This window comes from Medicago sativa, chromosome 7, assembly GCF_051527215.1.
Source record: "Medicago sativa cultivar Bolivia chromosome 7, Bolivia_mono, whole genome shotgun sequence".
NCBI lineage: Eukaryota > Viridiplantae > Streptophyta > Magnoliopsida > Fabales > Fabaceae > Medicago > Medicago sativa.
The window spans coordinates 62,961,548-62,976,373 of NC_140755.1; the positions used below are offsets into that span (position 1 = coordinate 62,961,548).

General features: G+C 33.3%; 2 protein-coding genes across 3 annotated transcripts; one reads left to right on the forward strand and one right to left on the reverse strand.

Annotated features, from left to right (window-relative positions):
- Positions 1-499: 499 nt before the first annotated feature.
- On the reverse strand, positions 500-11,430 carry LOC146907524 (F-box/kelch-repeat protein At3g23880-like). Of its 2 annotated transcripts, none has more exons than XM_085727592.1 (2): positions 10,281-11,430; positions 500-612 (listed from the first exon to the last, which is right to left on the reverse strand). In XM_085727592.1, the coding sequence occupies exons 1-2, from the start codon at positions 11,410-11,412 to the stop codon at positions 500-502; spliced, it is 1,245 nt and encodes a 414-aa protein (XP_085583718.1). In that variant the 5' UTR covers positions 11,413-11,430. The 2 variants fall into 2 exon arrangements, with proteins under 2 accessions (XP_085583718.1, XP_085583717.1); XM_085727591.1 differs by lacking the exon at positions 500-612 and adding an exon at positions 9,008-9,156 and having other exon boundaries at positions 10,160-11,430.
- LOC146907525 (bidirectional sugar transporter SWEET4-like) lies at positions 2,072-3,868 on the forward strand. The gene is made up of 5 exons (XM_085727593.1): positions 2,072-2,298; positions 2,519-2,555; positions 2,664-3,042; positions 3,151-3,270; positions 3,366-3,868. The coding sequence occupies exons 1-5, from the start codon at positions 2,256-2,258 to the stop codon at positions 3,594-3,596; spliced, it is 810 nt and encodes a 269-aa protein (XP_085583719.1). The 5' UTR covers positions 2,072-2,255; the 3' UTR covers positions 3,597-3,868.
- Positions 11,431-14,826: the final 3,396 nt, after the last annotated feature.

Genomic DNA, 14,826 nt, shown 5'->3' on the forward strand with positions numbered 1-14,826 from the left:
TTTGGAATAAACATAACCTTTGGTAGTGCATGTTTTCACTTCCTTTGACCTTATAACACTAACTAATTAAAATTTTAAATGGCCAAAAGATTTCACCAGTAACAAAGCTTTGGCTACACTGATTTTGACTCTTGCACTATCCCATCACGGCAAAACATGCATTTATGAGAAGATAAATAGACTTCTGTGTGGCCTCACACAAGACCAAAGAGCTTGGTTTGAAAGATTCCAATCTTTAGTTACTCAATTTTGTTTAAACAGATATTTTACGTATCAATTAATTTTCATTTCAGAAGAAAGATGCATAGTTTCATAACTCACTGACCTTAACCTCATAAAACTAAACCCCTAACCAGAATGTTCTAACCGCATGAAATAAATTAGTCAAACTTAAAGGTATTAGCAAAAACATTATATGCTTTAAATATACATACATATTACATAACTGAGATCTTAATATGATAATAGGGTTTTGATGTAAAGCCAGAAGAACTTACTTTCAAGAAGTTGAAACCAAGCTTTCGACATAATCTTTCATTGGGAACCAACGTATCTTTTTGTTAAACGTAGTTTTCTTTGCTTTGTTTGTTCTCAGGTTATAAAGAATCGCTGGTTAAATAGTAAAATTATCACATAAGCCCTCCATCTCCTTTCCTTGTTGGTTTCTTTAACTCCCAAACAAGGGAAATGTTTTCCCTCCTTTCTCCCTTCCCCTCTTTCCTTCCCTTCCCCTCCTTAGCCTTTCCTTTCCTTCCCCTCAAAACTCACAAACAAAGTCTTAGAGAAGTTTTTTTTTTTACGTTCTCTCTCTCACACACACATAGAGAAGTTATCCTCTAGAACAAATGCAAAATTGAAACAACAAAGATCATCTTCAAAGAACAAAGGTGTTCCATAGTTGGATCCCCTATAAAAAATAGTATCATCTGCATATTATAGACGGAAAATTGTCAACCCCTCATCGACCGCCTTAAAACCCTAAAATTATTGAGAGACTCCAACTTAAAAACCATCTCACCCAGACCCTATACCACCAATAAATAAAGAAATCAAGCAAGGAGATCATTTTGCATAAGGCCCTTATGGATGTTTACCTCCCTTTTGCGACACCCATTTATCGAAACACACGTTACATGAGAAAATGCAAGCAAAAATTTAAAATCGCAACATATCATCCAAGAAAAACCTACCCACTATGTAATTCAAAAACACCAAGCTAAATCATAGGATTTTTCGAAATCGACATAAGGGGCATTATAAGGTATTTAATGCGTATTTGCTACTTTTGTTTTAGACGAACAAAGGTGTCCAAATTCAACAAGAAAAAAGTCGCGACATAATGGTTTAAATAACCATGAGAAAAGAGAAGCATAATCATGCTTCACTCATTTTAACATTTTAGAATACGAGGTAAGATCTACACTATCGACACACCTTTTAGAGTAGAAGTTCACAGTCTTTCTCACCGTTTCATTAAGACAATGACTTGATCAACGTTAATTTTTCCATGAAATTAAAGAAAAACGAATGAATGTTGAGCTTTTACGATTCGTTTTCTTTCATTTGTTTTTGGCAAACTAGAGCCAACAACTCATCATTTCATGCGTGGAGAAGGGGTGCAAGTTTATACTTATGACGTTGTAGTATTGAACGATTTTATTTATATAAATTCATATATTCTTTCACAAAAAAAAAAGTAAATAAATTCATATATATAAATTCATATATTTTAGATGGGTCTTGAAAATTGTGCATTCATAACCTTAAAAACTTCAAAACTTATATTTTCAATGCAATATTTATTTTTATATTCTATTTTAAGATCCTTATCTTGTGCCCTAAGGGCACAAGTTAACATTTTCCATTTTAGATTAAGGGGGAACGTAGCATGCATAGAAATCAGTGCGAAAAACTGTGACAGCACACAGCCATGTCTATGAGATATGGACATTGGCGGCTCTATCTTAGTGGCTGCTGGCTAGTAGATCAGTATCTTAAACACAGTGCCAACTGCCATCAAATGAACTTAATTTCTCAATCATATGCTCAATCAAACTTTTCTCTATTTATAGGACGAACACCGTACATACTCCCTCACAATTAGTCACAACACATGCAATATACATGATCTACCTAATACAATTAAATTAGTGCATTTATAAGTTTATACTATATTCTCAAGAATCGATAGTGAGAGTGTTATAGACTCAAAATTGCATTCATATTTGTAATTTCAGTTGCAAAATCTAGGAAAAATGAGTACTGCAGAAATTGCTCGAACAGTAGTGGGTATCATAGGTGGGTCATACTAATTTGCTTTTTAAGCTTTCATTAAAAACATATGTACTTCAGGAATATTTTTTCTTTTTCTTGTGTTTTACTTTTTTGGTTATAATTTCCACCTTATTTTTTTGGTTATAATTTCCACCTTATTTTTGTTTTTTTGAAATAAATAATTTCCACCTTATTGATTTATCACTTTTTGCATTTTTTCTCTCTCTCTCTCTCTCGACTTCAGGAAATGTCATCGCCGGCTGCATGTTCTTGTCTCCAGTGTAAGATTATTTCTAGATCTCTTCCCTTGCATTTTACAATTTTAACGTAAAAATTAACAATACGAACATTTGTTGTTAATTTTTTTCTTCATGTTCTTAATTATGTAGGCCAACATTTGTTGGGATATGCAAGAAAGGATCAGTAGAACAATACTCACCCGTACCATACCTAGCCACGTTGATGAACTGCATGGTTTGGACTCTCTACGGGTTACCAATGGTGCACCCTCACAGTTTCCTTGTGGTGACCATCAATGGTGCAGGATGTGTGGTTGAGATCATTTATATCACACTCTTTCTCATATATTCTGACCGTAAAAAGAGGCTCAAAGTCTTCCTTGGTTTACTCTTGGAGCTTATTTTCATTTTCCTTCTCTCATTTATTTCATTGACTATGCTTCACACCGTTAACAAACGTTCTGCTGTTGTTGGGACCATATGCATGCTCTTTAATATTGGCATGTATGCTTCACCTTTGTCTATTATGGTTAGTACTTAATATATATCATGTTTAATTTTTTATTTAAGATAAAATTGGTTAAAATGGATTGATGAATGGGCTTAATCATGTGATCTTAATAATCTATGGTTGCAGAAACTAGTGATCAAGACTAAAAGCGTTGAGTTCATGCCGTTTTTCCTATCTTTAGCTTCATTTGGAAATGGTGTTTCTTGGACCATTTATGCGCTCATCCCTTTTGACCCATTCATTGCGGTAAGGAAACAAATTATAATACCATGCTTAATTCTTTGCTTAAAATTATTAAGTGTTAGACTAATATTGTACTAAATGGATTATATCTCAATCAGATACCAAATGGGATTGGGACAATGTTTGCAGTGGTACAATTGATTCTATATGCATCATATTACAAGTCAACCCAAGAGCAGATATCAGCAAGGAAGAATAATGGAAAAGGAGAGATGAATCTGTCAGAGGTGGTAGTTGGCATGAGTAACACTACTGTCCAAGACCACCCCAACAACAACAACAATAACAAGATAACTGCTATTGATCATTCTTCTCCAAGTGCCAAATGACTATTAATGGCACTCATGCATCCTCTTCCTCTGCCCAACCCATTGAGTCATTAATTAATTATGATCTTATAGTTTTTGGATTGATTTTTGTAATCTTATTTCTATTTCCAGCTTAATTTTCAGTTGTTAGTTACCATATCTGCAACCTTGTTAGAGACCAACACATGAATGTATGTGTTGTTTTGTTACTCTTTGCTTTTTTTATTTCTAGTCTATGTCACCAATTATTAGTCCCATCATATTTTTCAATAAAATTCCATTATGGTTGAGTTTTGTTTTTCTTCTTTAATTTAAACTCTTCTCCCATTCTTTCTTAAATATTATTTTTTCTAAAATACAAAAGAGAAGTGTGACACAATACTCAGGGCCAGCCTAAGGGACAAGCAACCCAAGTAAGGGCTTTAGACCTCAAAATTTTAGGTGAAAAAAAAGGCCTCTAAAAAATTAATTTGGTTATAAGTATATTAAATGACAGATAAATTACAAACATTTGCATAGTCTAACTGATTACCAAAAAGGCCTCAATTACTGTTGATTATGAATTCAAATTTTGATCTCCACAAAATTGATTTTATAAAAATGTTATGTTAAAAAATAATTTCAAAGGACACAATTTTTGTTTTAGGTCTCTTAATCTGTTAGGCCGACCCTGGCAATACTTAATGGGGTATTCCAATATTTGCAATAGTATATAAAAATATAAAGGTTTGGGAAGGTAGCAAAGTATGACACAAGTCATAATATCCTTATCATCTTAGCCTTACTCAACTGGGTAACATTTTGGATGATGAAGTAATTAATAAAAAAAAATTATACAACAGTTTACACCTATGGTTTTTATTTTGAACGAATTAGCAACTCCCCAACAAAAGCGCAACACAAAATTTTAAAGGAAAACGTTGGGACACTTGTTAACATATTCCTAATAATATTTTAGGGTGAATTACACACACCTTACTTAAAGTCAAATAACACAAATATATGTTCTAGTGTTTGACTCGACGTTAACCTCCCTTGTTTATTTTTTCATTGGACACTCATCGCTCTTGAAGGATAACATGTTATAGTTTTGTTAAGACAATCATAGTTCGACATTAACATATCTTATTCATTTGAATTTTCCATTACATTACATCATTTGTGAATCGTTACTTGAAATATCATCTTTAGAAGCACCCAAAATTTAATATTCCTTATACAGTTTACTTAAACATAATAACCACTAACTGGGGGGCACGGGTTAACAAGACTGATGACTGTACGTCAACCCTGTTGTTTTAGTCTTGTTTATGTCCTTTTTGTACTCCCTCCGTTTCAAAATGAGTGTCGTTTTAGGTGTTTACACACATATTAAGAAATGCAATGATTAAAAGAAAGAGAATGGTTATTTTACCAAATTATCCTTATTAACTATTGGTTAGTTTTAAAAGTAATACTTTGGAAGTAGTGTGCAGAATATTACTTGGAGGGTATAATTGAAAAGAAAAAGTTATTATTGCATTGAAAATTGAAAGCGACATTCATTTTGAAACAATTTTTTTTGGCTAAAGCGACACTCATTTTGCAACGGAGGGAGTAACATTTAGAGAGCCAAAATGTCTGTTGTACATGGTAAAAACAGCTCAAAATGTAATGCTAGCATAAAACAGGAGTTTGGTTTAATTTGAAGAAGAAAGCAATCACTAGAAGAATCGTGCCACATGGGAATCCCATCGTGACACGTTTGAAGAGCGTGGGACAATGAAGTCATCACTGGAAAAATTATGGCCCGTTGTAATGCATCACGTGCCACGATGATTAAATTTGTCTGCTGCCACGTAGGATTATTGAGGCATAACAGAGGTTCCATTAGCAAAACACAGTGTCAAAATAGCAAAAATACAAGGCAAAACGAAAACAGCAAGCAAAACAAGGCCCAAGCCCAAGCATATGGATGGATCTGGATATCCGAAACGCCTGAGGAGCGTTGGATTGATCCGGATTCCCTAAAACCCTAGATCTAACGGTTCTAAGCATGCATCGCATCATAAACAGGTTCAGGCACACAGAAACTAAAAATCCACACCGTACACGTCACCAGGCATCAGATCTAACGGTCGAGATCAAGGAAAGGTTGAACCGAGGGTAAACCGGACTGGTTCGCGTGAACCGGTCCGGTTTACATTCTATATATTCAAGCAAACCGATTTCCGTCTCATTTCAACCTCTCCTTTCTCTCACTAAGCCTCTCTTAGAGAGAGAAGCTCTGCAACTCTCTTCTTCTTCTCCGATCTTCTTCCTCATGAGGTCCGGCGAGTTCAACGGCGCCGGTACGGTGGTTCGCCGGTGGCGCCACCGTACCTGCGTGATTTTTCAAAGCTTTTTACATCTTTGAACTCGCCTTCTCCTCCTCTTTACGATTTTGAAACTGTTTTTTTAGAGGAAAGGCTTAGATCGGAGTAGATCTACGGTTTTGTTTCGGATGCAAACTTGAATACAAAACGAAGAAAAAGAAAAGAGAAGAGGTTTACCTCGGTTTTAATCGGAGGAATACGAACAAGAAAAGCTCGCCGGAGATCTTAGAACTTTCTTCGAACCGGTGAGTTGCTTCGAATCTTTCTCTCACCGAAAATAAATCGGTGAAACCTCTCCTTCGCCGCTGATTTTGCTTCCTCTTCCTTTCTGGAATGAAAACTCTTCTTCTCCGATTCGAAACCGCTTCGATCCTTCTTCTTCTCTACTCAAACCTCTTCCCTGTGATCGTATGAAAACGCCATTGTCGTGGTGAATTCGTACTGGAATTGCAGAGAATAGCGGTTCAATGATGAAGATTCGACCTCGAATCTCTGAGAACCGTGAAGGATTTGTTTGATTTTGGCTTTGAATTCGGTTCTGGAGAATTAGGGTTTGTGATTGTTCTTTTTTGTTCTTGAGTTTTCTGAAGCTTTGATCAAACTGAATAGAGAGAGAAAATGTTACTCTGTTTGTGATGTGGCGGTTATGGAATGGTGTGATCCTGACACATGTGATGAGATGGATGGTATTTATAGGACAAGTGGGACTCCTTGAACCAATTAGATGGTGACATGTGTCCCTGGACTTGAACAACTCGGCCTTGCTGCATTTGAGACTTGGGGCTTTTGTGCAATTTCCGTAATTTGAAGGACCATTATGCAAAACTGTCACAAGGACTAAAAACAAACTTGACACAAATAAAGACTGTTCTGCAATTTTCAAAAATAAAGGACAAAATGCAAAATGGACAAAGAGGACCAAAATGCAAATTTTAAAACTAAAAGGACTAAAAAGAAAAGGACAAAAATGACAAATAATAAAATTGAATTAAAATTGGTAAAATGAAGATAACGTAAAGTGAAACAAAAATAAAATCAACAAAAGGATTAAAATATGAACCAAACTACAAAATGAGGTACTTTAAAGTAACCTCTCTGCCAAAATTTTGAGTGAAATGACCAAAATGCCCCTAGGGACTAAATTGACCCAAAATGACTCAAATGCAATTTTTGAAATGGATTTTTTACAGAGAATTAAAGCAAGAATTTGCACAAACAAGTTGAAAAGACTCAGAGAAATTTACAGGGACTAATATGAGTTTAAATGCAGGAAATGACCAAAATACCCTTTTGCATGAATTTTTGCAGATAACATTGAAATAAAGTGCAGTTAATCAAAGATATTTCCAAATGGCTTGGAATGCAAGAAAAACCTTTTGGATGGCTTGAAATGCAAGAAAACCACAGACAAAATCACAATTAAACATTTTCAAGTAACAGCAGTAAATTTCAGATAAAGTAGAGTAAGATATCGGAGTAAAACAACAGTCAATTACAATCTCTCAAGAGTCAAAGACCCATCTCAGAGAGGAGGAAAATCATTTTGAGCAAGTATTTTTAGGTCCAAAATTAGGGTATAACAACACGTAAGTTATTTTGAGATTCATAGCATTAATACTAACTAGGAATATCCCATGTCTCACACTTGTTAATGACAACATCAATCATGAGAAAAGAATCACTATGTGTCACCTTCATCAAGCAATCACACACAAGCTCTTCATCTTTAGGATGAAATTTGAACCCTGGTGGTAGCTTTGCCTCAACCATGCTTATGTTGCTCTTTTTTTTTGACATTATAAGTAATAATCTTCATAATAGCAACTTACTGTCCCGTGAACATAGCTCAGTTGGTAGGACAATACATTATTATATGCAGGGGCCGGGGTTCGAACCCCGGACACCCCACTTATTCACCTTATAAGGTGAATTCTAGCAACTAAGCTACCTGACAAAAAAAAAAAAAAAACACACACCACATCCCGATTAACAACCAACATCCAAACTATTACATGCTCCCGCATTACTTTTTTTTTTCTCTCCCGGTTTGTCAATTTTTTCTCCCACACCAAAAATAGCTACATTATCCTTACATATATCTCCCTCACCCATAAAAATCCCATTAACCTTAATATTTTCTCCCTCACCAAGTATCTCTCCCGTGACTTTTCAATATTTTCAACGCTCTTTGTGGATCCCTTCTTTTTTATCATGAATAATTAACCAAGTTTTCCAATACCCCTTTTGGTATCCAATACCGAGTTTCAAAAATCCAAAAAAATATCCTTTAACAAAAGAATGAGTGTCTGAAGAACAATTCTACAGGAGCTAAAGATAAAAGCATGTGAAATCTCTTTTATAGAGTTGACGAGGGTGACTTGCAATTTTCTTAAAGATAAAAGCATGTGAAATCTGTTTTTTTGTTTGTTTGTGTTTACTTATGATTTTAAGATTAGTTGGCATTGCGTTAGAACAATTCTACAGGAGCTAATCAATTTTACAGGTCTCATATTTCAATTAGAACAATTTGATATATGACAGATACTTGAAAGGCCATAGATTTAAAAGGCATCTATTAGGGAAGATACATAATTAGAGGCATATGTTTCCAACATATGAAACATACTACACGTTGTAAACCTCAAGTACAACAAAATGGATCAGATTGATTTCTTTCAACCAAAATGGAACTATCAAGATTTTTAATTTTTTTCGACCTAGATACATTACTATGCGAGGGCATGTTTCACTTCAAAGATATACAAAATATAAAATATAAATTTATTAAAACGTCCATAATCATTTTGAAATGAGAAAGGATCTTTTGTAACAACCACGTCGTTAATTAGCTTAGTATTAACTACAACAATTATTTGCAGCTAGAATTAATAATAAAATGTAGCATTTAATTTTTGAATGTTAACAAGGCTCAATATTTTTCCGATAAAAAACATTTATTAATAGCGGTCGAACCCAGTCATTTGCGTAAAAGTTTGGACATAGACAAAGGTTCTAAGTCTTAGAAGCATACACCTGCTACTACAAAATTGTCATTAGACAACATACAAAACACAACACCCCAAGAAAAGAACAAGTTCCTTGGAAACAATACGACTCCAAGGACCATTTGTAGCAAGAATAATAAAATCGCATCCATCTTATTTCACATAACAATACAACTTCCACTTAAATCAAATGACGAAACTTGACGAAGAGTTGGACCACACCTGCAAACAAAGAAAAATAGCACTACAATTGATTAAGTGCGGCACCAAAATGAATAAAACAGTCAGACACCAAACAGGTTTCATTTCATACTTGAGGTTAAACAACTTGAGGTCAACCTCTCTACAATTATATTCATATCATACTTAAATGGTCCTGCAAAAAAAGGACTCAAATTACACAACCAGGAGTAGAAATGAAAAAACATCACAATTATTAAGCAATAAGTTGCTACGAATGTTTCCAAAAAACCCCTAAATAGACATCACGAAGGCCATTAATGTCTTCTATAGAACAAATACCATATCTGAAGAGAATTTAGCTACAATAAGCTTCTTTCATCCTACCATCTTGACATGTATCATCAATTACATTGAATTTTCTCAAAGTTAGGCTATGAACTGAAACAACAAACTACATGAAAAGTACAAAGACACAAGAAAAGTGAAGAAATAATTCTCAGAGTGCAGTCATATCCCTTCTTTGAAAAAAGTTGAAGAAATTAGCTTCTACTAAGATATAATAATGCAAGTATGTAGCACAAGTGACTCAAGGGTTTCATGCAATTAAAAACTATATTCAACCACAATATTATATCATTACCATCTATAGAAATAAACAATCCTCCCTTCCAAAATAGTGTATTTGAATTGGTGTAAATTTACCAAGAATATTCAATATGTATCGATTTGAAAAAACATTATATTCTAATAATATACATAGATAATCGCACAATTGAAAGTTGAATAGGATCAATTAAAAGATTCTTCATATGTATGAAAATCTTTTGAAGTAAGAGAAATAATCACACAATTGAAACGAATTTCATGAATTCACATAAATTTAAACATGAAACAACATCAACATTGAATTGCAAATGCATTATATGCTTAATTTATACATAGATGATTGGGTTTTAAACATGGCAATAGGATAAGTCGGTTCATTAAACATATTCATGCATAAATTCATACAAGTATATCAATTAAGTGAAGAAAAACTTACTTTCAACAGATTAAAACCAAGCTTTCGACATAATTGTGGATGGATAACCAAGATATGTTATTGTACATTCTAGTTTTCCTCGATTTGTTAGTTCTTCGGTTGTAGAGAATTGCTTGGTTATTTTGCAATTGGTTGTTTGCCAACACCAAAGTATCACCATTCTCAGATAGATGCAATGGTCTTATTTTGAAAACCGCGCTATGACCAATTTCATGATACAATTGAACATCCTGGTACCTGATTTTAAGGAATTGGGTCCAAGAATTTTCATTTCCAAATTCCATCAATTTCCATATAACAAAATCAGTTTCTTTTAAATCATGATAAACACACAGGGAGTTCATCAACACACAAACATTTCCCCATTTACGTAACTCCTCGTCAGAAAGGAGAAGCATTTGTTTGTATGTCTCTGTAGCTAGATCAAGAGATATAATCAAAAATTTCATAACACCATTATAATCGGTACGAGTGGCCAACCAATTAACAGCGCTATCCAAATATACGCCATCACACAAATTGGATTTATGAACCACTGGAATATCACCCAATGGAAATCTTTGAATTCTTCTCCAAACATTATCACCCAAATTAAAGACCCTCACTTGGCTGCCAGTTGAACTTAAGGACACCACCTTATAAGTCTCGGTTGAACTATCATAACCAAACACAAACGCAGTCAATCTGAAATAACTCATGTTATGATAATAGACATCAGATCCTAATACATTAGATATTTGTCTGGTAGCGGGGTTCCAGAAACGGAACCACACTTTCTTGTTGTTATTACTCTCGTTGATAGAATAACCGAGCAAGCAAATCAATCCATTGCAGGAACCAAGAACCACGCTACAATTCTTATCACTCAATCGGAAGTAAGGATCGTTAGGATGTCTGATCCAATGGTTTTCCAGTAAACGACTAACAGGAAAGTGTACAAAACTATAATGCAGATGATAACCTTGTGTAAGGACTATTGATGAGAAGTATGGGTTTCGTGTAGATCGACTAAGGTGCATTTTTATGAATGGAGGATGAGAGACAAGACTCTTCCATGACTTACTGACGCACTTCATTTTCATAAGCGATTTGACTGGAAGCCACGATAGTATTTCAGTGATAACCTCGTCAGGAAGGATAACTTCTGGCAACGACGACATATTGGATTGACGGCGACGACGACGCGTCATTGGTGGTGGCTGGAAATTCATCAGAGCAACGACGACTACGCATAAAAGTAAAAAAGAAGTCATTGTGAGAGCAAAATAATAATAATTTTGTACTGAAATGATGTATAGAACACCAAAGAGAAATTGTAGTTTTATTGAATGAGAGAAATTGCAGTTGAGTATTTTGTTGTATCGGTGCATTTAAGACTTGTTTCGTTTTATTATAAAATCATTTTTTTATTACAAAATTTATTTCATATTAATATTTTCTTTTTGTGTTTGCTTTTCACCTATTATGAATTTCATGAATCGGTGTATTTAAAAGCATTTAAAAAAGTTTGACCAAGCATCTTTCAACAAAAAAGTTTGACTAAGCATTTATTTCATTTCCTATTTAAATAATTATTCTTTTTGAAAGAATTTCCTATTTAAATAATGAAAATGCTAACTTATGTACTTAAGATAAAGATTAAAAAATAGAATTGAAAAATAATTGTTGCATTGAAAAGATAAGTTTTTAAACTTTTAAGATTATGAAAACAAAATTTTCAAAATTAAATTTCTATATTTAGCTTCTTATCTTGTGCCCTTAGGGTACAACACAAGTTAGCAAGACCCTTTAAATAAATAGGTTTTGTTAACCGGTGTCCCAAGTGCATTGGTTAAAGAATCTATTAATAAAAATTATGTCTTGAAAATGCAAGTTTTTTTTTCGTACAAGGAAATGCAAGTTTTTAGTTTTGCCTTAGCAATAATTACACAACTTTTTGTTGCAAAGTTACTTATTTTAGTGCTTTAACCAATTTCCCAAATGCACTTATTTGCATTCTCCAAATAAATAATATAATATTTTCACTATTTCTCGATAATTGTTTTTGACCGTGTATTTTTTTTTGTTGAGTAAAGAACGTGTATTCTTTTAATAAATAATAAAGAATAAAAAATTATTTCCTAACGGTGATTTTTTACCGAGTATACTTTCAATAAATATCCTTTAAATTTTAAAACAAGTTTTAACAAGCATTTAATTCATTTTTTGACCATAAATTCAGTAAAAAAAATATTTGACCATGTATTGTTTTAATAAATAACAAATGACCAAAATTTTATTTCCTAATTTTTATTTTTGTTCAAATATTCTTATAATAAATATCAAAAGAATATTATATATATATATATATATATATATATATATATATATATATATGGGGTTTGTTAGAACACACCCACTAGTTTTTATGTGGGAGTGTTTTAGCAAGCTACACCTTAAGGTGTATTTAACTACTTTTTAGTTATAACTTGCTAAAACACACCTTCTAAAAAATAAGTGGGTGTATCCTAGCAAATGCCTATAGGAGTTGCTAACATACACCCACTTATTTTCTATAAGGTGTGTTTTAGCAACATTCACCTTAAGGTGTATTTAACAACTTTTTAGTTATATCTTTGCTAAAACACACCTTAATAAAAACTAGTGGGTGTATCCTAGCAAACCCCTATATGTGTGTGTGTGTATATATATATATATATATATATATATATATATATATATATATATATATTCAATTAGATAAAATTTGTCAAAAATAAATAAATAATAAATAATGTCGTTAAAGTTTTTATGAAATTCATGTCATTTTTTTATGATTAATGTTGTGTGCGTGTGTGTATAGATACACACAATATATAAACGAGATACATGATTTTGGAACGACTGTTTACTTTCAATTATATGCGTCATTTAAACTATTATATTTGAAAATTTACCCTTTTTACGTTATTATTAAAGGTATTAATTTTTTTGAATGGTAAATATATAATATATAAAAAAGAACAATTCACATACAAACAATTAGGATTCGCAGAAAAAACCGCAAATCGAAATTGAAATAAGAAAAAACAGCACCCAAGCAGCACCAAGGAAAACGAAAGCACCAACACCTAAAAACGAGATAGGAGAAGCACTCCACCCCCACTAAAAGGCAAGCAAGGAACCCCATTCCAAAAACCAGAGCCCACCCCCCGGGGAAATGAACCAAGCCAACTACCCCAAGAGCAGGTACAAGGAACAAACAAACCCGGAACCCCTGCTCATCGACACTCAACCAAAAACCTCCCCAGAAACCTATCGGTCCCAACAGATCGATGGCTTCACCACCCATTCATAGTGGGAACAAGGATGACTAGAGTGACTCCAAAAAAACCAGTGCCAAGAGGTAAACTGGATTTTATCAACCAATTGTTCTACATCCAACATCCTACCAGAGAACACTTGATCATTACGAGCAGACCAAATAGCCCATGCTAGTGAATGCCAAATCAACTAGAAACCACTCCTCATACTCTCTCTCCTAAGAAACATAAAACACCCCTCAAAAAGACCCACCAAAACACTAGGAAAGACCAACTCCCAACCAAGCCATCTAAAAATATCATACCACACCCTCGACGCAACCCCTTAGGTAACAAAAAGTATTAATTAAAAAGAAGATTAATACCACAAATAGCTCTTGTTAGTTGAGAGAGGTATGAAAATAGCGCCCGTAAAAAAAACCCTGATTCCATCATTGTAATCTTTGATTCTTTATATTTTGGTCCTCTAGTAGCTCAGAGTCTAGTAAGACAGGAGGTGCTAAACAGGTAGGGAATCTTGCCACGCGACTTCTTTCACATAAATATTTTTCACTTAGAAATTTCTTATTTTTCGCTAACATTAATTGAGATGATGAAATAAAAAATAAAGTAAATTGCATTCCCCTCCCGTCAAAGATGCTTGAATTACACTTAACTTCCCTCTTATGTTAAAATATACACTCCCCTTCATTGAAAAGTAAAATTCATATCCCCCTCCCCTATAAGATGCTTGAACTACAACACCCTCCCTTAATAACTAAATATGCACTACACTTTAATCTATTTTAACATAAATAAATATTTTTATGATATATACTAATTTTGAACCACCATCTAAGAAAAATAAATTCATTTCTTTATAATTAAAATGTCAATGATAATTAAATTTAAATACTTTCCTATTAATTTTATAATTTAGAGTATAAAATTAACTTTTAAATAACCATACTTTATTTGCTTTAGTAATTTTTCACATATTTTAAATTCCAGCTTTTTTTAAGGGAGAGGACTGAAATATTTTCTAATATGTTTTGAATAAGAGGGGAGGAGAGTGTATATTTTAACATAAAAGATGAGTGGATTGTAATTCAAGCATCTTTGAGGGGAGGGGAGTGTAATTTACCGTAAAAAATAAACAAAGTGTTATGGGTTAAATCAAAGTATTCTCATGTTAGCTATGAAAACCAAGAAGAAAGAAACACGTTTTGTTACTACAGATCACCAATCATGATATTTTCGTTGTTTTAACATCTTTTGAGGATTGACCAAGATGTTTTCATTGTTTTTAACGCCTGTTGCCATAGATGTGCTTTAGTATTTATATAAATACTCATGATGTATGCGTTGTATTCCGTTCCTTCTATC